The 26,780-nt window shown below is 36.4% G+C and overlaps 1 protein-coding gene across 6 annotated transcripts in view; it reads left to right on the plus strand.

Annotated features, from left to right (window-relative positions):
* Positions 1-26,780, plus strand: part of LOC124233049 (unconventional myosin-IXa) — a 289,642-nt gene that overhangs the window by 24,573 nt on the left and 238,289 nt on the right. For all 6 annotated transcript variants that reach the window (XR_006886963.1, XM_046650076.1, XM_046650077.1 and 3 more), the window contains exon 2: positions 22,809-23,719. Coding sequence is in view for 5 of the 6 variants with exons in the window: in XM_046650076.1 (XP_046506032.1) it covers positions 22,880-23,719 (840 nt within the window). In the remaining variant the exon portion in view is untranslated. The remainder of the gene's footprint in view (positions 1-22,808; positions 23,720-26,780) is intronic.

A 26,780-nucleotide genomic window follows, 5' to 3' on the forward strand; every position in this document is an offset into this window, starting at 1 on the left:
CTAACCACCGCCAATCCTCCTCTTTTTGCTGAGGAAGATTGGCCTTGAGCTAACATCCATGCCCATCTTCCTCTATTTTATATGTGGGACGCCTGCCATGGCATGGTTTGATAAATGGTGCATAGGTCCGCACTCGGGATCTGAACAGCAACCCTGGGCTGCCAAAGCAGAACATGCAAACTTAACTGCTGTGCCACCAGGCTGACCCCTATGCCAAGGCTGTTCATTTTTAAAAGTTTAGAAAACATTTTGAAATTTTTCTTCAAGTTCTGAAGCCTGTTCTTAAAACCTAGAAATAGCCAACTTAAAAAATTAATGTAGATTCTCCTAACAAAGATTAAGACATACAGATCAGGCATACCCAACCCACTCCCATCCTTCCATCCTGTTCCCTTCCCAGTGGTTTTGCCATACTGTTACCTTCCTAGAGCTGCTCTTTTCAGTTTGTTATATATCTTTTCACATAGTTGTCTATGCATTTACTTATATACATATATATGCACTTGTAGAACATACATCATCTTGTTTTAAAAAACATAAATGTATCATTATGACCTTTGTTCTATATCCATTTTTAAATGAAAGATCTAAAGAACCGTTCAGTATTTCATTTTTGAAAATTAAGGTATAATTTACATATAGAAAAATGCCTAAATCTTAGAGTGTACAAGTTGATGATTTTATAAAAATTTGTTAAAAATTTATTTTTAATTAATAGACTTTTTTCTTTTTAAAAAAGCAGTTTTAGGGGCCGGCCTGGTGGTATAGCAGTTAACTTCGCACATTCTGCTTCCACGGCCTGGGGTTCGCCGGTTCGGATCCCGGGTGTGGACATGGCACCGCTTGGCATGCCGTGCTGTCTTAGGCATCCCACATATAAAGTAAAGGAAGATGAGCACAGATGTTAGTTCACGGCCAGTCTTCCTCAGCAAAAAGAGGAAGATTGGCAGTAGTTAGCTCAGGGCTAATCTTCCTCAAAAAAAAAAAAAAAGGCAGTTTTAGGTTTACAGAAAAATTAAGCAGAAAGTACGGAGAGTTCCCATGTACCTCTTCACCCCATCCCTCCAGTTTCCCGTATTAGTAACATCTTGCATTAGTATGGTCTGTTTGCCATGATTTATGAACCAATACTAATTAAAGTCCATAGTTTACATTGGGGTTCACTCTTTGTGTTGTACATCCTCTGGGTTTTGAAAAATATATAAAGACATGTGTCCACCATTATTGTATCATATCAGATAGTTTCATTGTCCTAAAAATCGCCTGTGCTTCACCTATTCATCCCTCCATCCTTCTTCCCAAACCCTGGCAACCACTGATCTTTTTTACTGTCGTCATATTTTTGCCTTTTTCAGAATGTCATATAATTGGAATCATATAGTATGAAGCCCTTTCAGATTGGGTTCTTTCACTTAGTCATATACACTTAAGGTTCCTCCCTGTATTTTCATGGCTGGATAGCTCATTTCTCTTTAGCATTGACTGTTACATTGTATAGATACCATAGTTTATCCATTCACCTTTTGAAGAACATCTTGGTTGCTTCCAGGTTTGGGCAGTTATGAATAAAGCTGCTGTGAGCATTAGTGTACAGATTTTTGTGTGGACATTAGTTTTCACTTCTTTTGGGTAAACACCAAGGAGTGTGATTGCTGGGTTGTATGGTAAGAGTATGTTTAGTTGGTAAGAAGCTGCAAAACTCTTTTCCGAAGCAGCTGTGCTATTTTGCATTCCTACCAGCAGTAAATGGGAATTCCTCTTGCTTTACATCCTCACCAGCATTTGGCCTTGACGTTGTTTTGGATTTTTGCCATTCTGTTAGGTGTGTAGTACTATCTCATTGTTTTAATTTTAAATTCTCTAATGAGATATGATGTTAATCATCTTTTCATATGCTTCTTTGCCATCTGTATATCTTTGGTGAGAAATCCAGATCTTTTTCCCATTTTAATTAGATTGCTTGTTTTTTTTATTATTAAGTTTTAAGAGTTCTTTGTATGGCTTGAATACCAGTCCTTTATCAGATATGTATTTTGCAAAGATTTTCTCCCAGTCTGTGGCTTGTCCTTTCATTCTCTTAGTAGTATCTTTTTTGTTTTTTTAAAGATTTTATTTTTCCTTTTTCTCCTAAAGCCCCCCAGTACATAGTTGTGTATTTTTAGTTGTGGGTCCTTCTAGTTGTGGCATGTGGGACACCACCTCAGCATGGCCTGATGAGTGGTGCCATGTCCGCACCCAGGATTCGAACTGGTGAAACCCTGGGCCGCTGCAGCAGAGTGCACGAACCTAACCACTTAGCCACAAGGCCGGCTCTCTTAGTAGTATCTTTTGCAGAGCAGAATTTGATTTTAATAAAGTCTGATTTATCAGTTTTTTCTTTTTATGGCTTTTACTTTTGGTGTTGTATTTAAAAAGTCGTTTCCAGGGGCCAGCCCCCTGACCTCATGGTTAAGTTTGGCATGCTCCACTTCGGAGGCCTGGGTTCGTGGGTTTGGATCCCAGGTCCAGACCTACACACTCATCAGCCATGCTGTGGCAGCAACCCACATATAAAGTAGAGAAAGATTGGCACAGATGTCAGCTCAGGGCTAATCTTCCTCAGCAAAAAAAAAAAAAAAAAAGAGTCATTACCAAACCCATGGTTATTTAGATTTTTCCCCTGTGCTATCTTCTAAGAGTTTTATAGTTTTTGTTTTACATTTAGGTCTGTGATCCATTTTGAGTTAAGTTTTCTGAAAGATGTAAGGTTTATATCTATATAAAATATTTTTTTGTGTGTGTAGACATCCACTTGTTCCAGCATTTGTTGAGAAGATTATCCTTTCTCCATTGAATTGCTTTTGCTCCTTTGTCAACAATCTGTTGACTACATTTGTGTAGGTCTGTTTCTGGGCTCTCTTTTCTGTTCCAGTAATCCGTTTGTTTTTTCCTTTGGCAATGTCAACTGTATTGATTACTGTAGCTTAGAAAAGATAAGTCTTGAAGTCTTGTCATTTGCTTCTCCAACCTTGTTTTTCTCCTTCAATATTATCATGGCTATTCTGGGTCTTTTGCCTTCCCATATAAACTTTATAATCAGTATATATTCACAAAATAACTTTCTGGGATTTTGATTGGGGATTGTGTTGAATCTGTAGATCAATTTGGGGAACGTTTGCATCTTAATAGTATCGAGTCTTTGTATTCTTGAGTATGGTATATCTATATATTGAGGTTCTCTTCAGTTTCTTTCAGCAGAGTTTCGTAATTTTCAGGTTAGAAGTCTTTCACATCTTTTTGCTAACTTTATTGTTAAATGTTTTTGATTCTATTATAAATGGTATTGTTTTTTAAATTTCATTTTTCCAATTGTCTTGTTGTTACTTGATTTGTGTATATTGTACTTGTGTTATTTGAACTTGATAAGTTGTTAGTTTTAGTAGTTTGACTATTCCTCTGGATCCTCTGTGTATAAGATTGTGTTCTCTGAGAATAAAGATAGTTTTAATTCTTCTTTGTGCCTTTAGTGCTTCCTGGCACTGGCTGTTATCTCTAATACAGTATTGAATAGAAGTGGTGAGAATGGACATACCCTTCTTGTTCCCAGCATTTTTCTTTCTTTCCTGCAGATCCAGACTTATATTCGAGATTATTCTCTTTCAGTCAGAAGACATTCCTTTAGTATTTCTTGTTTGTCTACTGGTGATGAGTTCTCTCAGCTTTTGTTTGTCTGAAAATATCTTTGTTTTAATCTTTGTACTTAAAGGATATTTTTGCAAGGTTTAGAATTCTAGGTTGTCAGTTTTTTTCTTTCAGCAATTAAAACATACTGTCAATTGTGGTCTAGCTTCTATTTTTGAGAACAAATCAGCTGTCATTCTTGTTACCCTGAATGTAATCTGTCCTTTTTCTTTGGATACTTTTAAGATTTTCTCTTTATTTTTAATTTTAAACAGTTTTATTAGATGTACCTGGGTGTAGTTTTCTGTTTGTTTATTTAGTTTGTTGTGTTTTTTGGGTCTGTGGGTTTATTTTTACATCAATTTTGGAAAAAATTCTGCCATTTTCTCCTCAAATATTTCTTCTGTACCATTCTCTTTTTCATCTCTTTCTAGACTGTTTGATATTGCCTCAGAGATCTCTGACTGTCTAATCCTAAACCTTTTTGTTTAATTCTTTTTTGTCTATACTTTAGTTTGGGTAATTCTATTGATCTCTTGAACTCAGTGATCTTTTCTGTGTCTTATCTATTGTTAAGCCTATTCAGCATACTTTCTATTTCAGATATTGTATTCCTTTTTTTTTTAAGGAAGGTTAGCCCTGAGCTAACATCTGCTGCCAATCCTCCTCTTTTTGCTGAGGAAGACTGGCCCTGAGCTAACATCCGTGCCCATCTTTCTCTACTTTTTTATATGTGGGATGCCTGCCACAGCATGGCTTGCCAAGCAGTGCCATGTCCTCACCCAGGATCCGAGCTGGTGAACCCTGGGCTGCCGAAGCGGAACGAGTGAACTTAACCACTGCACCACCGGGCCGGCCCCCAGATATTGTATTTCTTAATTTGAGAATTTCCATTTGGCTCTTTTATAGAGTTCCCATTTCTCTGCCAAAATATATTAAATCCATATTTTTCTCAAACATATCTTTATAACATTTATTTTAAACTCTGCTAATTCCCACATCTGGGTCATGTATGGGTTTTTTTGACTTTTTTCTCTTGCCTGTGCATCACATTTTTGTAATTTTTTGAACATCTTGTAATTTTTATTGTATGTGAATATTATATATAAAAAGAACTGTGAGAATGAAGTTTATAACTTTGCTTTTTCATTTCCATGATATAAACTATAGGGAGAATGATTAATTTTTTATTATTATCACACAGGAATACCTACTCAAATCTAACTTTCCATCAGTTAAATTTTTTTCTGGATTTCAGCTTTTATGAGTAAAAGCCAGGTGATGTGAGGACAAGTTTTTGTTTATGGCTGTCTTCTCACCACAGAGGCAGAGTTGAGTACAGTAGTTGGGAGGAGACCATATGACCTATGAAGTTTGATGTATTTACTGTCTGGCCCTTTACAGGAAAACTTGCACTAGACCTGCGCTAGACCATAATTAAATGCCGGTAAATAATATTGTAAGTTAAATAGCTTTCCCAGGTCACACAGCTACTTTTCTTTTCAGAATTTTGTGTAGAGTCTTTAATTTCAGCAGACTGTGATACCAGATTTACATATTACCTGTCATTGTTGGCATTTCCTGTTGGTTGCTTTCTGTTAGACACCTCAGTTCCATCTGTAAAAGTTGTCCAAACAGAGGAAGATAACTGTATTATCAGTGTTCCTTTTTTTTTTTTGCTTCCCTAAGGGCTTTTGCTGTAAAATCGTTGCCATGATGAACCATTGCTAAACAGCTAATCTGAGCTATAGTTTACGTATTTGTTTGTTTCAAAATGTGGCTCTTCCTGATTTCTTCTTTCAGTTCTTGAGACTGTCATTGATGTTTTAATTTAGATTCCCTTGAGATGTGAATAGGAGTGATATGTTGGCCCTATGGAATAAATTTACTAGATCAGGGGGTATACCTAGATCTGAGGATTGTTGCCCAGTGCATTACTTGGTTATGATTTTTTGATGTTCCATGGACCCTGGTAATTGTGGTGGTAATTGGTTGAGATAGGTACACTTAGTGACTTTTCTTAGTTATAGGAGCCACTAAAATGATTTTTAAATAACTAAGGCAAATGGTTCAAGTTGTTGATCTTGGTATAGATCTTATGATCTTTACAGGTAAATACTAATTTAATGGAGGGTCACACTTGAAGAGTAGTTAGCAGTGGCTTAACTTTAGCTTCTGGGAACAGATGATTTACTATATCTCCACAGTGTCTTAATAGAGTAGTAACATTGATTACATAGTGATCTATGTAAAAGTAGATTACTAACCATGAATAATTTATAATAGGAAAGATAAGATGTCTTCTCATAGGTAGGTAGGTAATGGAATATTCAATAATAATAATAATAATAATAATAATAATGGTGCCTGCCGACACTTATATGCTGTTTACTATGTGCCAGATATTGTTTTAAGTTCTTTTTATATGTTAACTTATCTCTCAGACTAACCCCATTAGGAAATTGAAGTACATGTCCAGACTTAACTAGCTACAACACAAACAGAACACAGAAATGGTCACATTTTATTTCTGTGATTTCAAATAGATAGATCCTTTATCTAATCTTATTTGACTTCATTTGCTGCTTGAAATACTTCTCTTTATGACCCTTCCTTTGCCTGGCGGTTTTCCTCTGCTTAGATGTCTCATCTAGAGCAGGCTGTTTATCCTTTGTTCTTCAGTTTCTTCATTTGAAAATCGTGATAATAGTGCTTACCTCCACAAAGTTGTTCTTAGATTTAATGACTCAAATGAATAGTTTGGCAGATAATAAGTATTCTAAGGGTTAACCATTATTACTATTATTACTGTGACTACTGTTACTAGTATGTGTTTTTAAGTCATTAGCTGCTCTATTTTTGACTTCCCTTCTTTCTCTGCTGGTCCACTAAACATTGGCAACCACATGGCTTGGTCATAGTTCCTTTTCTCTGTCTACAGTTTCTTTGTATGTGAGTTCATCTAGTCTGATGGCTTAAAATACCATCCATATGATGATGATTACCAGATGTGTATTATCTCTAGCCCTTTCCTCATTTGTTTTCCAGATTTGTATATCCGGTTGCTTGCATAATATTTCTACTTGGATATCCTATAGGTATTTTAGACTTAATGTGGCCAAAGGCATACTAAGCCATATTTTCCCCTCCCTTCCAAACAACAACAAAAATAACACCAACAAATGAACATAAACAAACTTGTTCTTCCTCCTCTTCCTCATTTTAGTAAATAGAACCACTATTTACCAAGTTCTTTTCAGCCAGATAAACCTAGGTGTTATGTTTCTTTTCACGTCTAATCCATCAGTGAGTCCAGAATACATACCCAATCTGTCTACTTCTTTTTGTCTCCACTGTTACTACTCTTTCCAACAGCCATTATCTTTTGCCTGGACTACTACAACAACCTCCTAACTAGTCTCCCTGCTTCTGCTTCTTCCTCCCTCCCTTTTCTAATCTATTCTTTTTTTTTTTTTTTCTTTTTTTTGAGGAAGATTAGCCCTGAGCTAACATATGCTGCCAATCCTCCTCTTTTTGCTGAGGAAGACTGGTCCTAAGTTAACACCCGTGCCCATCCTCTTCTACTTTATATGTGGGACGTCTACCACAGCATGGCTTGCCAAGTGGTGCCATGTCTGCGCCTGGGATCCGAACCAGCGAACTCCAGGCCACCGAAGTGGAATGTGCACACTTAACTGCTGTGCCACTGGGCCGGTCCCTAATCTATTCTATTTCAAGCAATTGGAGTCATCTTTTAAAAACATAAATTATGTCATATCATTCCCCGTATATGAAAAAACAAAACAATACTCAGAGGCTTTCTATTCCATTTAGAGTAAAATCACATACTGCAAGCTACTACACAATCCAACCCCTTCCTACCTCTGACCTCATACTCACCGTTTTCCTTTCTGTATACTTTCTTCAGCCACACTAACCTCCTCTCTGTTTCTCAGCCATACCAAGTTTATTTCTGCTTTAGACATTTTGCACTACCTGTTCCTTTGAACCTGGAGTATTTCTTCCATATGTTAGCACAGTTGGTACCTTCGTGTCATATAGGCTTCTCTTCACTTCCCAGAAGCTTCACTGAGTGCTACTGATAACTAAAATAGCATACCTAAGCCCTCTACTATAATGACAGAGAAACTACTGCCCACGGGCCAAATCCGGCAGGTGGCCTATTTTTGTACTGTCTGAGAGCTAAAAATGGTTTTTACATTTTTAAACATTTAAAAGAGTAGAACAAAACACACAAAAAACTCAAATATGTGACGGAGTTTATGTGACCCACAAGTGTAAAATATTAACTGTCTGGCCTTTTACAGGAAAAGAACCCATTGCTATCTAAAATTACTTTGTTCATTTGCTTCCTTAGTATTTTTTTGTTTGTTTGTTTTTGAGGAAGATTAGCCCTGAGCTAACATCTGCTGCCAATCCTCCTATTTTTGCTGAGGAAGACTGGCCCTGAGCTAATATCCGTGCCTATCTTCCTCTATTTTATATGTGGGATGCCTACCACAGCATGGCTTGCCAAGTGATGCCATCTCCGCACCTGGGATCTGAACTGGCAAACCCCGGGGCCAGCGAATCAGAACGTGTGCACTTAACCCCTGCGCCACTGGGCCGGCCCTGTTTCCCTAGTATTTTTTGAGCTTAGGATGCTTAATTGTTGAAGAGTTTTGAAATGTCAGTTAAGTTGTCTGGACTGAAGGAATTAAGCAACAGTAGTTAATAAAAGGAATATTAGAGTCGTTGTTAAAAGGATAGAAAAGCAAGACAGATAAAAAATGTAGTAGAGACAAAGACTAAACAGTCTGAGACTGCTCCCAAAGTGGATGCGAAGAGATGATCTGTTAAAAGGATTTATTGCTCGTGTGACTCTGAAAGCCCCTTAGAATCATTCATACAGAGGATTCATATTTGAGTTTAAAGTATACCTATGAAACTATTCAAATCATTAGAAGTATGCACATCTGAAAAACCACTGAGTACCTGAAAGATGTCATATTATGGAAGCATGTGTTCCATAGGCAAAGTAGTAGAGTTGAAAGATATTCTTAGGCTAAGTTTCTAAATAAGTGCTGAACTCTTGTTGCAGAAGCTTAAGAATTGGAAAGTGATGCTGAGTCTCTGCATTTTGGTGTCCATTTTATAGTCATTGAGTATATGTATCTTGTCAACAAGATTGCCGAAATATACAGACATTTATGGAGCTCATAAGTGGATCAACCCATAAATAAACTCCCCTAGTCTCTGATTCTTAATGAAAGTCAAAGGAAGGGGTGCTCAAAAGGAAGGATGTCTTAAAAGAAACTGAAGGAATGAAAATTTATGAATACGTGAATTAAGAAAAAGAAGAAGTCTCTCTGTTTTGTTTTGCTTTTGCTCCCTTATTTTCTGGTGAGTATAAGCAATATATGTTTCTAGTGTCTAACACTGTACTCCTCTACTCTCCTATTTCAGCAGCCTGATAAGTAGTTTACCACAAATTATATAATTGCTTATGAAATCCTTTTATATTTTTGATTCTGTTGATAGTGGGGATTGTGAGCTATGACCCTTTATAATAGAGTTTCACATATTTATTCAAAAAAGATTTTTTGAGATAAAAACACTGCCCTCAACAAGCCTATAGATTAGTAGGGGATACCACCAGATATGCACTAAGCAATTAGATATACAATTTTGGAGTTCAGTGGCAAGGCAAGCTCAAACATCACTACTGCAAAGAAGCCTTCCTTAGGACCTCAGTGTGTCTCTTAGTTTCCCCTTATTTACCAGTCTCTATGTTAGAGAAAATGTGATGCTGAGGTGTAGTAGGGTCAGAAGACTTGACTTCTGCTCTCTAAGAGCTTATGATTTCATGGAGGAGATAAGACATGTACCTTATCAACTATAATAGAAGGCAATTTATGAAAGGCAAAGTAACATAGCAGTTAAGAACCGAAATTCTCGGGGGCCGGCTCCGTGGCCAAGTGGTTAAGTTCGTGTGCTCTGCTGCAGTGGCCCAGGGTTGGGATCCTGGGCGCAGACATGGCACTGCTCGTCAGGCCACGTTGAAGTGGCGTTCCACATCCCACAACTAGAAGGACCTGCAACTAAAAATATACAATTATGTACAGGGGGGTATGGGAAGATAAAACAGAAAAGAAAAAAAAGATTGGAAATAGTTGTTAGCTCAGATGCCAATCTTTAAAAAAAAGAAAAAGAACCTAAATTCTAGGGCTAGACCACTGAAGTCCAAATCTTGCCTCTGCCATTCACTGGCCTGTAACCTTGGATAAATGGCAGCCTCCATGTGCTTCAATTTCTTGATCTGTAAAATGGGGATAATAATAGGACACATTTAATTAGTATTGTTATGAAGATTAAATGATTTAAGCATGTAGTAAATGCTATATGAATGTTTCTTACCATTATTATTAATTATCATCATGTTTCTTATTTGTGCTAAGTGTAGCTTATTGGTTAAGCAACTGGGACCTGGTTTCTAATCCCAGATCGCCCACATACTAGTTATATTATCTTGGGAACATCACATAACCTCTCTGGAATTGGTTTCTTCATCTGTAAATGAGGGTAATAGGACACATTTCTTATTAAGTGAGGTAGTACATAGAAGGCACATAACACAATGTCTAGCTGTATATGTTCAATAAAGAGGAGATTTTTTTTTTAAAGCTGTGAATGAAATAAGGTGTTACAGTATTTCAGAGAAGTAAAGTACTGCTGAGATACAGCTCATTCCTGAGCTCATAGGAGTCACTAAATGCATGTTCACTTAATACGTTTATGTAGAGAATGAGAGCCTAGGGAGGAAAGCTGTTTGAAGAATAGTTTTCTTTCCATGAGGACTGTGGAAGGGTGATTTGATAGTCTTGTAGGCAGATATCATTGAACTAGTAAAAGGAAACCTCAGAATAAATAACCTAGAAAAGAAAATCATTTATAATTTTCTTTTCTTTTCCAATTGCAAATAGACTTTTTGTATTTTCTTTAAGAATTCTGAAGAACTGTAGGATTCTTAGTCTGTCAAACTGTGCATTGTATTGTAATTATGAGTATCTATGCATTTTATGTAATTAAACTTGAGGGGGTTTCTACAGAATAGAAAATTTGCCGAGTAAAACTATACAAAATTTCTTTTATAGCCTTAAAATACTTTTATTAGAATAAGTAAATATTTTGAAGCTCTGCAATTTTATTACCTACATTGATAAAAGCACAGAAGCTTCATAAGTAGTCCATCCATATTATATTGGTGTATTAGGGAAAAATCTCATTTTACAAACAATGGAAATATATCTTGTAGAGGGAGAGATTTTAAGTTGTTTAAGATTCATGTTTTTGTTACAGTCTGATCTCCGCATGGTGTCTTAGTAGAATGGCAAAAGATCGGTTTGTTTTGAAACTGTTAAAATAAGGTCATGTTTTAACTATTTGGACTGGTATTTTAAATTAGATGCTAAGTTTTGTACTTTCCCTGGGATTTAGTGATTATAGTATGGTGTAATTTTGAGACATTCTTAACTTATACGGTAATAGCAATATTAGACTGATAAGCAACATTTATTACATGAATACCATTTTAACTTCAAATAACCAGTCTCATTAGTTACGCTAAAGTTTTTCCTTCCTTTTTTTATTGAGATATGACATAGAGTAAAGTGCATGAGTCTTCAGGTTCACAGTTTACAAATTATGTGTATATACCTAGTCATCCACCATCCAGATCAAGATATAGAATGTTTATAAAACTATATAAGGCTTCCTTTTGTGCCCTACCTCCGTAACTCCCCCTCCCCTAAAGGTAGCCATGCTTCTGAAGTTTGTAACCATAGATTTATTTTGCCTGTTTGTGAACTTCATATAAATGGGATAATTTAGTATGTATCTTTTTGTATCTGGCTTTTTTCACTTAACTTTATGTCTATGAGATTCATGTTGTGTGTATCAGCAATTTGTCCTTTTTTAATATTGGAATAATGGAATATATTGTATTCCGTTTATTTTATTATTGATGGATATTTTGATTGTTTTCATTTTTTGGCTATTATTTTATGAATGAAGCTGCAATGAATGTTCTTGTACATATCTTTTCATGGGCATAAACCATTTTGGTTGAGGTTTGGTAGCATCCCATTGTGATTTTGATTTGCATTTCTCTGATGACTAATGATGTTGTGTTAGTTAACTATTACTGCTTAAGAAACAACCTGATAATGACCAGTGGTGTACAGCGGTAAGTATTTATTTCTCCGTCATGATTTTGTGGGTCAGCTGGGACAGCTCTGCTCTGTGTATCTCATCTTCCTACCGGGACTGGTAGGCTAGATGAGGCATGTTCTCATGGTGGTGGCACAAGTACAAGAAGGCATAGCTAGCTGGCCAAACATATTTCAAGACCTTGTTTGTGTCATGTCTGCTGACCTCCTATTCTTCAAACTAAGTCATGTGGCTTAGCCCAAATTTAAGGGATGGGGAGATACACTTCTCCAATAGACATGAGGGTAGGTGGTGAATATTTTTGAACAATAATCTAATCTGTCACAGATGTTGAGTTGTTTTTCATGTCTTTATTGGCCATTTGGATATCCTCTTTTCTTAAGAGCCACTCTTCCATATATATTGTGAGATATACTTACTGTATCAGCAGCATTGATTACCTCCTTAGGAAAGGACTTTGAATTACTTGCTCACCTTTAAAGCCAGACATTGTCAAATTATTGTTGAAAATAGCTCTTACAGGAAGTCAAGTAAAGTGGGATATATACTGAAAATAGATGAGAAAGTTAGTGGAAAAAAAGCTATGGAGAAGTTTAATAAAATGACTGTCTTAAGCAATAAAAATGATTGCTTAAATACATGAATTAATGTGTATGTGAATTTGTTTATTCCTTTACCAAGTGTCTTTTTGAGCTGTGGATACCTGTGATGAAAAAGATGAAGTCTTTTATTGTTCAGTGGGCAAGTCAGACAATAAACAAAAAAACAAACAAATACTAATATAATTCCAGGTAGTGTATCAAGTTTCTGATTAAATATAAGTCGAGATAAGGAGAATAGAGTGGGGATAGAGGGTTATTTTAAAGAGGGTAGTAAAGAAGCCTGTTTGAGGAGTTGGCATTTGAGCAGAGACCTCAATGATAAGAAAGAAGGTCCAGGCAGAGGGAGCAGGAAGGAAGTGTAAAGGTCCTGAAGCAGGAATAAGCTTAACACAGAAAAAAGACCAGTGAGGCTCTAGTGGAGTAGAGTGAGGGAAAGATGAAGTTAAGTCACAGTGAGAGGTTTCAATTTTATTTGTTTTGTGGAGAGCCATTGAAAGTTTTGAATAGAAGAGTGGCATGATCTGATTTACCTTTAAAAAGGATGACTCTGCCTGTTGTGTGTAAAACAGACGGTAGTGGAACAATGATAGAAGCAAGATTTATCATACTCCTTCACTAACTCAGATGATAGAATGACAGTGGGCTTGAACTAAGTGCTAGAGATAGGAATGGTAAAAAAAATGGTTAGATTCACAATGTATTTTAAAGGCCGACCAATAGTACTTATTGATGGATTGAATATAAGAGAAATCTCCTTACAGGGGAGGGGTTGGAAAACTTTGTGGTAATGCATTAGTCAGGGAAGGCTAACTGCTGTAACTAGACACACCCTGAATATCAGTGGCTCTACACGATAAAAGTTTGTTTCTTATTTATATCACAGTAAAATGTAGGTACATGGGGATGGAGTGTTGGTGGGTGCTCTTCTCTATGTGGTCTTTTGGGACCCAGGGTCCTTCCATCTAGCGGCTCTATATCCCTTTGGATCTTAGAGCTTTCCCCTGGATCCTCTCCATTCTTGCAGCAGACAAGGAAAGGCTCACCCTTTTTTTAGGGGCCCTTATTTGGCTCAGCCTGAAGGAGATGTGTATCATCCTTGCCCACATACCATTGGCTTAGGACGTGGTCAGATGACCACATGTAACTAACTGTAAGAAAGGTTGGGAAATATAGTCTAGTTGTATGCCTGGGAAGAGGAGGCAATGGTTTGAAAAAAGAGTATCTGGGGACTTTTGGGGAAAAAAAATCATTACAAAACACATAGTTTGCAAAATTTAAAAATACGAATATTTATAAATCTAAGTAAGTTACATATATGTTTATAAATGTGGTTGTACATTAGTATGGTAATAACTATATTGATTTGTAGAACATTTTAATTGTAAGTACCAAAAAATGAAGAAACATGAATATTAGGTCTTGAACACCACTTTCCCAGAGTTATTTTTCTAAAATAAGTTTGAAATAGTAGCTCTCTCCCCATGAAATTTACAGCTGTACACAAATCAGTATTGTTTTCTCGAATGGATCCTGCCTTGACAGTAGAATGTTCTCTTTTTTTTTTTTTTGAGGAAGATTAGCCCTGAGCTAACAGCCGCCACCAGTCCTCCTCTTTTTGCTGAGGAAGATTGGCACTGAGCTAACATCTTTGCCCATCTTCCTCTATTTTATATGTGGGATGCCTGGCACCACATGGCTTGATGAGCTGTGCTGGGTCTGCACCTGGGATTCAAACTGGTGACCCTGGGCCGCCACAGCAGTGTGTGCAAACTTAACCGGTATGCCACCAGGCTGGCCCCAGACAGTAGAATGTTCTCTTTTTAATATGTACTGGTGAGGCCTTTGCTTTGAGTTATTTTATTCTTCAGTGAAGCTAGATTTTATTTTTTAGACATGCATTTGCCTGATTCTATTCTTCCACTCCTCTTGTTACTGAATGATAATTAATGATCCTGCTTACTAACATTCATCAGTAGATCCCTATGATAAAGCAAGTATAAAGAGAGAGGATACTTTTTTTTTCTTCTTGGAAAATAACCTTGAGAACTTGATAAAAAAGTAAAAACAACAATCTAGAATCTTTGAAAATTAAATTTTGTTAGCACACAGACACAAAACTGCATTAAAAATCTTTGGTCATTTCTTTTTATCTTTTTAACTGAACTTCCAATTTAAAGGAAACTCTGTATTCCCTGACTGTTTTCTGTCTTTGCCACAGTTTTCCTCTGTAATTAGTCCCTTCTAACTCAGTCCAGTGAATAACATCATAAGCTGGCCTATTCGGAACCACACCCTACTGACCACAGCAACTGTCTCACCACATTGTTTCCCTCTGTTAGCATATACTTTTGAAGTAACTACCTTGGGATAGGGAATAAAAAGTGTTAAATAATTTTCTTCATAAAAGATATAGCAATGTCTGATTGCTATATAAGTGCCAGTAATGTGCTTAATTCTTTATATGTGTAGTTTTATTCTCACAGTCAGTCATTTATCCTCACGTCATCATTGAGTAATCTCCTTTTTCCCTGCTGATTTGAAATGCTATCTTTATCATAAAGTGTTTTCATAGATTTTTTTGCTTTTTAAGCCTTAATTTTCTGATTTGAAAGGTAATTGTTATTCCCTGTCTCAGGAAAGTGCTGTTCAACTCGAATGAGGTAATGCATGTCGAACTTAGTTTTTGATGAAAACTATAAAGGAAAATTTTGAAGATGTCCCCAAAGCCTATTTTTTTGGTACATTTTTAATATATGTGTACCTTTACATACAATTACATATTGTATGTTTTTTTATTTGACATTATATTGTACATTCCTTTCCATATTTGTGCATGGCTGACATTGTAAATATCTTTCACTATCCAAATCTGTTTAATTCTTCAGTTTGGATAGTGAAACTTGGATGTCAGGGGGTACTGCCTTGGAATCTATTTGGTTACCCAAGTTTGGGTAGCAAATAGCATGATAGTGAAGGAACAATCTAAAAGTTTATTCAAATATATCTGGTTCCTAAATTTAGATTGTGAGGTTTTTCGATGTCAGGAATTTGGATAACAAGGGGTACCTATATTTTCAAAGGGAATTGCACTGAAATGCTACCTGTTGTAGTGGGCTCTTTTGATTGTAGAGAACAGAAAACCAACTCAGAGTGATGCAGGGAATAAAAGAGGATTGATGGGCACACTTAACAAGGAAGTTCAGTGATTGAGTTTATTTGAAGCACAGCTGGATTCAGTGGCCCAAACAATATTGATATGCTGTGTGTGTTAGTTCATTTTCTTTTACTGCAGAGAGGCTTATTCTGTGTATTCAGGGAAGATGGCTGCCCATAGCTCTAGGTTTACATTGTTCTAGATTAGCAACCATAGTAGGAAAAAAATGCTTCTTTCCTAATAGTTACAGCAGTGTTCCAGTGTAGAATGTCAGTGAGCAGGGGGAATGCAGTGTAGAATGTACTGTTCCTAGGGGGAATGGAATAAACTGATTGACTGGCCTGGGTCACAGCTAATACCAGCTTCCCCCGTGACTAGGGGATGAGGTCAGTCCATTCAAACTGTGTCAAATCACAGGAGAGGAGAAGTAAGTCTTCAAAGGAAAACACAGCACTTTCATCAGAAGAAGGTGTAGATTACCTACCAAAGCAGATATTAGGGCAGACTAAACTGATAGCTGTCCATGTCCCAGTGCTACAGTGTGTCATCTGATACCTCATTTCTTCCATTACCTTTTCTTCAATTGATATACTACAAAATATTTCTTCTTTCAGCACCCAGTTTGGCTTTTACCAGGCATTGACTTACTGTAGGTAAAAGTGGGCTCCTACATCCTGTCTAGTGATGAAGATCAGCTGACATGCACTCTTGTCATGTCTTATGTAAAGCTGTTTCTCAGCCCATCAGCCCATCTTCTTTTTTTTTTTTTTTAATTCTTTCAAAAGAGAGATATAGTGTCTTTTTTTCTTTCTGGGAGAGGTACCCGTCCACTTTTGACCTAAGTCTCATTTAGTCTTGTTTACCAAAGAACTTTAGCTCACCACTTAGACCTTTCCTTTTTTACTTCTCTGCTTGCTTCTATTTATAACTGAAAGATGTGCTCCCAAGCCCTCTAGTTAATAAAAATTTCATTCACACTCCTTTTCTTTCTTGCAGATTTGATTAACTGCTTAGTCTGCTTACTTGCCAAACTATCACTTCCTCCTTAACTTCTTATAGTTCTTTCAGTTTCCTGCTTTTCAGGGTCACCAGTGGTATCCAGAGACCTTTGTTTCAGGCCTAAACCTACAATTGTAGTATGTAAGAGCTAAAAGGGTCCTAAGAGGTATTTAACCTAACTTTCTTTTTCTATTTTGCTTGATATTATTTTGATTATACCAACTTTATTTTTGTTAGAATTTACATGAGATATCTTCTATTTTTTTACTTTCAGATTTTGTACCCTTATACTGTAGGTATGTGTCTATTGAAGACAGCATGTAGTTGGATTTTAAAAATCTGGTCTGACGATCTTTGTTTTTTAACTGGAGCATTTACACTTAATACAGTTGCTGATTTATTTAGTTTGCTTTCCGTTTGTCCCATCTGTTCTCACCCCCACCCCCATTTCTTGCCTTCTTTTGAATTGACTGTTTTTTATCATTCTACTTTTTTACTATGCTAGTTGGGAAGTTATATTTTTTTCCTCTTTTTTAGTAATTAGCCTAGAATAGAGGTTGACCAACTTTTTCTTTTAAGGGCCACATATGTTTGTGGATCATATGGTTTCTGCCACAGGTGCTCAGTTCTGCCACTGTAGTGCAGAAGCATCCATGGATAATAGATAATGGCATGAATTATAGGTAGAGGACTAGGTAAAATCATTCAGATAAAAAAGCGCTGGGTTGAGACCAGAAACTGGGGGAATATTTTTATTTTTAAGTTGAGGTAGTGGAAAAAGAGCTGTAAGAGTGAATAAAAAAAAAGATCGAGCCTATCAGGAAGATTATAAGAAAAATAATTCTTTTGTGAGGGCAGTTTCAAGATTGAGAAGATGGCCACCTTAATCAAATGCTGTAGTATGGGATGTTAAGATGAAGATTGAGAGAAGAGGGCTTTGGATTTGGCAACTTTATGCTAACTGGTGACATTTTCCGAGCACATTGGCAGTAGCTCACTATGTGGGACGAGTGGTGAGGGAGTGGAGAGTGGAAATACAGACCACTGATTCCCAAATACTATTCTGTAGACCAGCAACAAGAGAATTGCCTATGTTTCCCAACCTCAGAACCATTATTGGGCCTAGAAATGTATATTTTTAAAAACGTTTTCCAGAAGATTGTGATAAATGCTCATGGCTTGCTGTCAAGATGGATTTGTGAGTGCTATTTTGAGGCAATCCATTTTTTCCAAACATAAAGCAATGATTGATAAAGTAAGGAAAATAGAAAACCAAACTGACATAAATGGGGCTCAAAAAAGATAAACATTTACGTATCTCAGGTAATAGAACACAAAGCAATGAGTGGGGCTATGGCTGCAAACCTGCATGTAAAGCAGCTGAGGTTTTGGCTTCTTTGAGCTAATGAGGAGGTGTCATTGGAATTGGGCTCCTTGTTGGAAACCACGGGTCAGGATAGGTAGGGTTTCCTCTGTTGAAAAACATATTTCTGAGATTAGTTCTAGGGCTGCCGTATTGTACATCTTTAGAGATCAGACTGTAGTTAGGCAATGTGTCTCTTGCAGTAGTGCAGGGCAGAGCCTGCTTGACTGTAAGGAGTAGTTTTGCTGCTGACTGCTGCCGTAGGCCACAGTATATGAAACCTATACCTAAGGATTCAGGAGGACACAAACATGGCTTTACAACTAGGAACCTGCCAGCTCAGAGCATATCTTCACTGTTACTGCATGACAGATCTCCTGATTTGAATGGATCAACTGTAAGAAAAATATTTATAAGATAATTGGGGAAATTGGACACTGACCAGTAATACTAAAAATTCTTAGTTTTTCAAGATGCAATTAATGGTATTTCAATTGTTTTACAAAAAAGTAGGAAATAGTAGGTTCTTGATAAATGTATGAAAAACAAAAAAAATATCTTCCATCAAAAAGTGCACCTGGGTGCCAGCCCAGTGGCATAGTGGTTAAGTTCATGTTCTCCGCTTCTGCAGCCAGGGGTTTATGAGGTCGGATCCCAGGATTGGACCGACACACTGCTTGTCAAGCCATGCTGTGGTGGCATCCTACATATAAAATAGAGGAAGATTGGCACAGATGTTAGCTCAGGACAGTCTTCCTCAAGCAAAAAGAGGAAGACTGGCAACGGGTGTTAGCTCAGGGCCAATCTTCCTCACCAAAAAAAAAAAAAAAAGTGCACCTGTAAATGTAAATTCTGAAACAAATTAGGCCATCTAATTCTGAGAAAGATATGAAAGCAATCAGAAGAGCAGTTCACTCTGGATGACATCATAATGTTAGTCTGAAAAATATCAAATTATATATTTAGGATTTTCAAGGAGATAAGTGAAGGAGTAGTATCCCTTAAATTAAAACAATTATGAAATTTAAATCAGTAGAAAAAAGAACTGGTGGATATGAAAATGACAAACCTTAGAAGTGAAAAATAGTGTAATTTAAAAACAACAACAACGTGGTATTCACAAATGGGGAGTCAATAGCATGTCAGATTTTTCCAGTATTAATCTTTCAAATCAATGCAGTGTCTATCAAAATGCCGAAAGTTTTTTTCATGAGAATTGACGTGCTGATCATAAGATTCTCATAGTAGAGTAAATGGCTAGAGTAACATTAAAGAAACAAATTGAGATTCAAAAATTACAGAGCTATAATAATTAAGACAGGCTCAGGGATAGACAGACAGACTAGTGGAACAGAATACAGAGCCCAGAACAGATTGATATTTATATGGAATTTGCCACATGATGAATATAGCATTATAAATCAGTTGGGAAAGAGTAGGTTCTTCATTGTGGTGCTGGTTCAATTACTGATCTGAATTGATGTGAAAATAGTTGAGAGCCATGTCTCACAGCATACATGAAAATAAATTTTATATTTATTAAAAAGATGTAAATGAGAAAAGCAAAACTTAGGCCTTTTAGAAGAAAATATAGGATAATAACTTTATGTCCTCAAGATAAGGAAGGATTTTTAAAAACTATACCAGGAGATAATACTTACAGAGCCATTAGAACCAGATTGCCTGCTTCAAATCAAAACTTTCTCACATTCTAGTTATGACTTTGGGCAAGTTACATAATCTTTTTGTGTTTTCTCATTTGTAAAATGAGGAGGAGGATGATAAAAACAGCCTGCAAGAAGGAATTGTGAGGATTAAATTAAATAATCCATGTGAAATGCTTAGAAAAATGACAGTACAAATAAACACACAATAAGAGTTAACTCCACTTGTTGTTAATGTTGTTTATTAAAAAAGAAATAATTTATAACCTTTAAAGGATTGATAAATTTGACTACTAGAAATAAAATCTTCGAAAGCTGACCCCGTGGCTGAGTGGTTAAGTTCGAGTGCTCCACTTTGGCGGCCCAGGGTTTCGCCAGTTCGGATCCTGGGCGTGGACATGGCATCGCTCATCAAGCCATGCTGTGGTGGCATCCCACATGCCACAACTAGAAGGACCCACAACTGAAAATATATAACTGTGTACTGGGGGCACTTTGGGGAGAAAAAAAATCTAAAAGAAAAAAAAAACCCTCAAAAAAAAAGAGAAAAACTTCTTTATAACAAAGGGCAGTGTAAACAAAATAGAAAGATAAGCCGCTGATTGGTAGGTGATGTTTGTCACACATTCAACTGAAAATTGATGAATATCCAGGATATATGAAAAACTCATTCAAACCAATTAGGAAAAGACAACTCAAAAAGGGAAAATGAATAAGCAACTTAGCCCAAATGGCAAATAAGAGTTGCTTATCCTCACTAGTAATCAGGTAAATGCAAATTAAAGTAATAAGACAGCTTTTTACACTTATAGAGGCAGAAAATCAAGTCTGACAATACTAACTTTTGGTAAGGAGGCAGAGAAATGTGAGCTCTTGTTATACTGACTGAAATAATCAGTTGGTACACCTATTTTGGAGGACATTTTGTTAATGTCTAGTAAATTTTTTTTTTTTTTTGCTTTTTCTCCCCAAATCCTCCCAGTACATAGTTGTATATTTTTTAGTTGTGGGTTCTTCTAGTTGTGGCACGTGGGACTGACTCAGTGTGGCCTGACGAGCGGTACCCTGCCTGTGCCCAGGATCTGAACCAGTGAAACCCTGGGTCGCTGAATTGGAGTGCGTGAACTTAACTACTTGGCCACAGGGCCGGCTCGGCCCCATCTAGTAAATTTGAAGAGGCTTAAAGCCCAGCAATTCCCCTCCTAGGTGTAAAGCTCAGAGAAATTCTAGCAAAGGCACCTGAAGAGACATGTATTAGAATTACGGCATTGTTTTAATAGTGTTCTATTGGAAACATTCTAGGTGTTCAGTAAAAGGACAGTAGATTGATAAATTGTGGTGTAATCATACAAAGGGATTTAAAAAATAAATCCTGTATTTTTTAGAGCATTTTTAGGTTCACAGCAAAATTGAGTGGAAGGTACAGAGACTTGCCATATACTCCCTGCCGGCCCCCACCACATGCATAGCCACCCCTGTTATCAACATCCCCCACCAGAGGGTGCATTTGTTTCGATTAATGAATCTACATACAATGGCATATTATTTGGCAGTTAATGAACTTTACATACATCACCATTTATACATAGAAAAGACAATATTAAGTTAAAGTGAGATGCAGACTATTAAATATAGTATGATACCATTTTTTTTAAAGCTTACAAAACTGAAACTGTACTATATATAGTTTAGGGAGACCCACATATATAATAAAAATATAAAAACATGTATGGGAATAATACCAGCCTCAGGATAGTGATTACCTCTGCAGAGCAATGGAAGAAGCTTTAACTATATCTCTGATATTTTTTATTTGATTTTAAAATGATCTGGGGGAATTATAGCAGTTTTCAAACTTGTTGAATTTGGATGATAGATATATGGCTGCTTTTTATATGTTCTGTAATATTCTCTGTGTTTAAAACGTCGTCTAGGAAAAAGATGAAAAACAAAGTTTCTTCATTAGAGGACTTTGACAAATATGTAATAGTATGAGAGAGAAGTAAATGAAGGTATTTTTCTTTTTTTTTTTAATAACCGCATCTTTATATGTTAAAGGATGAAATAAGTAAAAAGGGAAAGATTGCTAACTCATGACGGTGGTTTTTCGATGGGGCAGGTTACTGATGGAGATGATAAGAAATGGGTTTTATTAGCCCTGGAAAGGATGTGGGACATATTTTCTCTCTTGACAGGAATGGAAGAACAGAGATGAGATGAAAATAGGAATACGTTTTGAGTTGGAGAAGTCATTTAAAGGAAGTTACTATTTTCTCAGTGAGGTATAAAAGTTGAAATCATTCTTCTAGAGGTGTGGTATGTGAGGTTGGAGAAGATTGGAAGAATATGCAGAATACTGTAAGGAATGAAATAAGGTTAGATAAAAAGGTGGGATTGAAGGACAAGGGAAGGTTGAATAAAATTTATAATGGTGCCTAGTTTATGATTTTGTCAGCTTTGTTCAGCAAGCCGGGGGCAGGATCTTTTTGTTGCCTCCCTTACCTCTTCACCTTGGGGAAAGTGGAGAGTGAGAGCCAGAAGTCCTTGAAAATATGTCTGTTCTTTGGCAGGTTTCTCTCATTGTTATCTTAGTTATAACTTCAACTAGTTTAATTTCTGTTTATCTGATCTCATCTTCTTACTGTTTTTAATTTCACAAAATTTTTACTCCATTGGTGGCATTCTTTCTTGATTTTTTTAAGTATGAGAGCTTTTGGGTCCAGGGTGATTAGATTTGTGTGTTTATTCTGTCCATCTTAATCCAGTCTTCACTGAGGCTCTTTAAATATAAAAAAAGAACTTGATTATGATCCCAAGTACTTTTAGAAACATTTGAGATAGTAGGGGGCAAAATAAATTCTTTGTACTCTTTGGATTTTGAATTGTTAATAAAACATTGAAAAAATTTTTTGGTAAGTTGCTATTTTAGAAGGTTTTCAGATCTGCACAATAAAATGTAATGCTACGTGGTCTCAATGAGACTGTTTTCAAGACTGTTCCTATACTGAGAGAAGAGTTAGGATTTTGTGTTCTAAAAGATGTAATCAACATGATTGTTAATCCTGCCTTTCTTGAGCATCGGAAAGCAATGATTGTCTAATATGACTTCTAAATGTTTCGCATCTTTTATATTACAGTTCTTTTGCCACGAAAATGGTTTGCACAGTCTTGAACACGTACTATCCATTCTGATGGGACAGGATCCAATATGAATATAAATGATGGAGGAAGACGACGCTTTGAGGATAATGAACATACATTACGTATATATCCTGGGACAATTTCAGAAGGGACAATCTACTGTCCAATTCCTGCCAGAAAAAACTCCACAGCTGCTGAGGTGATTGAATCTCTCATAAACAGGCTTAATCTTGACAAAACAAAATGTTACGTACTAGCAGAAGTAAAGGAATTTGGTGGAGAAGAATGGATACTCAATCCAACAGACTGTCCAGTTCAGCGAATGATGTTGTGGCCCCGAATGGCTCTGGAAAATCGCCTGAGTGGAGAGGACTACCGCTTTCTTCTGAGAGAAAAAAACCTTGATGGATCAATCCATTATGGTAGTCTTCAGTCATGGCTCCGGGTAACAGAAGAACGTCGCAGGATGATGGAACGGGGTTTTCTTCCACAGCCTCAACAGAAAGACTTTGATGATTTATGTAGTTTACCTGATTTGAATGAGAAAACTCTCTTAGAAAATCTACGATATCGCTTTAAGCATGAAAAAATTTATACGTATGTTGGCAGTATTCTAATAGTTATTAACCCATTCAAGTTTCTTCCTATTTATAACCCCAAATATGTCAAAATGTATGATAACCACCAACTGGGAAAACTTGAGCCGCACATTTATGCTGTGGCTGATGTAGCTTATCATGCTATGCTTCAGCGCAAAAAGAATCAGTGTATTGTGATTTCTGGAGAGAGTGGTTCCGGGAAGACTCAAAGCACAAACTTTCTTATTCATCACCTTACTGCTCTCAGTCAGAAAGGATTTGCCAGTGGTGTAGAACAGATTATTCTTGGAGCTGGACCAGTACTTGAGGTAAGTGTGTAGAAATAGTTTTCTTACTCTTAAACATATCTTAAAAAATTAAAATTTGGTAGATGTGAGAAAATGAAACTAAACAAGAGGTATAGGCATCATTTTTAGTTATCAAGGAAAACCGGAAGATGGGAAAGCAGAAAAGGCAATGTGGAAGATTGAGTGTGACAGTGGCAATATTTTTTTCAAAGGATGTCTTTGGGTCATAGTGATGCAAAAGAAAGATCATTGGAGTCATATGTATACCCTTGTAAAGGGGGATATACCAGGGGCAAGACTCCCAGTAACCGGGTTGTGGAAGTAGGTGGTTGGGGAAAATATTCTTGTCAGTATATTTCTGTCTTTGCAAACTTAACATCTGTGTCTAGCGTAGAAATTCCAAGGGTTCACTTTTGAAAATGTGTAAAATATGGGAAAAATTTTTAGTTTTGTAATGTTTTAGAAGTAGTACTATCAAGAGTAGCAAGGAAAGAGAATGTATTATTTTTGTTTTAGAGCTGAAAGAAAAAGGTAATATTTCTTAGTATTTTGTTTAAGAGAGATTTTTGTGAGGTATAATTGAGCTATAGTAAATTACACATATTTAAAGTGTATAATTTGATAAATTTTGACCTGTATATATACTCATTATAAACCACTACCGAAGTCGAGATACTGAACATATCTTTTATTCCAGAAGTTTCCTCATATCTCTTTGTAATCCCTCTCTCACACGCCTTCCAGCCCACTTATCTACAAGAAACCACTTAAGTGTTTTCTGTCACTATAGATTAGTTTTTTTCCCTACAATTTTGTATAAATGGAATCATATATACTCTTTTATGTTTGACTTCTCTCACTCAGTATAATTATTTTGAGATTCATCCATGTTGTGTGTGTCAATAATTCATTCCTTTTGCTAAGATAGTATCCATTGTATGGGTATACCACTCTTTGTCCATTCACCTGTTGATGGACATTTGGGTTGTTCCAGTTTGGGGCTGTTACACTTAAAGCTGTATGTAAGTCTTTGTGTGGATGTACACTTTCTTTTTTCTTGGGTAAATACCTAGCAGTGGAATTTTTTCCTAGGTGAAAAGTGTATGTTTAACTTTTTAAGAAACTCCCAAACTTTCCAAAGTGATTGTACATGCCATTTTATATTTCCACCAAGCAGTGTATAACAGTTCCATTTACTCCATATCCTTGCTAACCCTCAGTATAGTCACTCTTTTTAATTTTAGCCTTTCTAATAAGTATATGGTGATATCTCATTGTGGTTTTAATTCTATAGTGACTAATGACGTGAACACCTTTTCACGTGTTTATTTGTCGTCATTATATCTGCTTTGGCTAAGTGTCTGTCAGAATCTATTGCTAAACTTGTTACTGGGTTTTCTTATTGTTGCATTTTGAGAGTTCTTTGTGTATGCTGGGTGCAAATCCTTTATCACATACATATTTTGCACACATTTTCTCCCAGATTTAACCCTCTCTTAGTAATACCTTTTGAAGAGCAGAATTAAAAAATTTTCTCGAGATATAATTGATGTATAACATTGTATTAGTTTAAGGCATACAACATAATGGTTTAATATATATTTATATTGTGAAATGATTACCACAATAAGTTTATTCAACATCCATCACTTGATAGAATTACAAATTTTTTTTCTTGAGATGAGAACTTTTAAGATTTACTGTCTCAGTAACTTTCAAATATATAATACAGTACTTTTTTTTTTTTAAAGATTGGCACCTGAGCTGACATCTCTTGCCAGTCTTCTTTTTTTCTTCTTCTCCCCAAAGCCCCTAGTACATAGTTGTTTATTCTAGTTGTAGGTCCTTCTGGTTGTGCTATGTGGGACGCCGCCTCAGCATGGCTTACTGGGTGATGCCATGTGTGCACCCAGGATCCAAACTGGCAAAACCCTGGGCCTCCGAAGCAGAGCATGTGAACTTAACCACTTGGCCACGGAGCCGGCCCCCTATAATACAGTACTGTAGTCATCATACTGCACGTTACATCCCCAGAACTTATTTATCTTATTAACTGAAAGTTTATACCTTTTGATCACCTTCACCTGTTCCCCCCTCCTGCAACCACCAATCTTCTCTCTGTTTCTGTGAGTTCAATTTTTTTAGATTCCACATATAAGTGAGATTGTATAGTATTTATCTTTCTCTGTCTGACTTATCTCACTTAGCATAATGCCCTCAAGGTCTATCCATGTTGTCTCAAATGGCAAGATTTCCATCTTTTTTTATGACTGAATAATATTCCATTTTAGATACATACCACATCGTTTTCATTTCTTCATCTGTCAACGCACACTTAGGTCTCCATATCTTAGCTATTATGAATAATGCTGCAGTGAACGTGGGAGGTGCAGAAATCTCTTTGAGATAGTGATTTCATTTCCTTCAGATAGATATTCAGAGTGGAACTGCTGGATTGTATGATCTATTTTTTAATTTTTTGAGGAACCTCCATTCTGTTTTTCATAGTGGCTGTGCCGATTTACCTTCCCACCAACAGTGCACAAGCGTTCCCTTTTTTTTACATCCTTGCTAACAATTTTTTTTTTGTCTTTTGGATGAAAGCCCTTCTAGCAGGTGCGAGGTTGTATCTCACTGTGGTTTTAATTTGCATTTCCCTGATGATTAGTGATGTTGAGTACCTTTCCGTGCACCTCTTGGCCATCTGTAGGTCTTTTATGGAAAAATGTCTATTCAGTTCCTCTGCCCATTTTGTAATCAGGTTGTTTGTTTTTTTGCTATTGACTTGTATGAATTCTTTATATATTTTGGATGTTAACCCCTTATGAGTTATATGATTTGTAAATATTTTTTCTCATTTGTTAGGTTGCCTTTTCATTTTATTGATGATTCCTTTGCTGTGCAGAAGCTTTTTAGGTTGATGTAGTGCCACTTGTTTATTTTGCTTTTGTTGCCATTGCTTTTGGTGTCAAATCTGAAAAATCCAAGACTGATATCGTACCCCCTGAATTTTCTTCTAGGAGTTTATGGTTTCAGATCTTACCTTCAAGACTTTAATCCATTTGAGTTGATTTTTTGTGTG

This window comes from Equus quagga, unplaced genomic scaffold, assembly GCF_021613505.1.
Source record: "Equus quagga isolate Etosha38 unplaced genomic scaffold, UCLA_HA_Equagga_1.0 153_RagTag, whole genome shotgun sequence".
Lineage (NCBI taxonomy): Eukaryota > Metazoa > Chordata > Mammalia > Perissodactyla > Equidae > Equus > Equus quagga.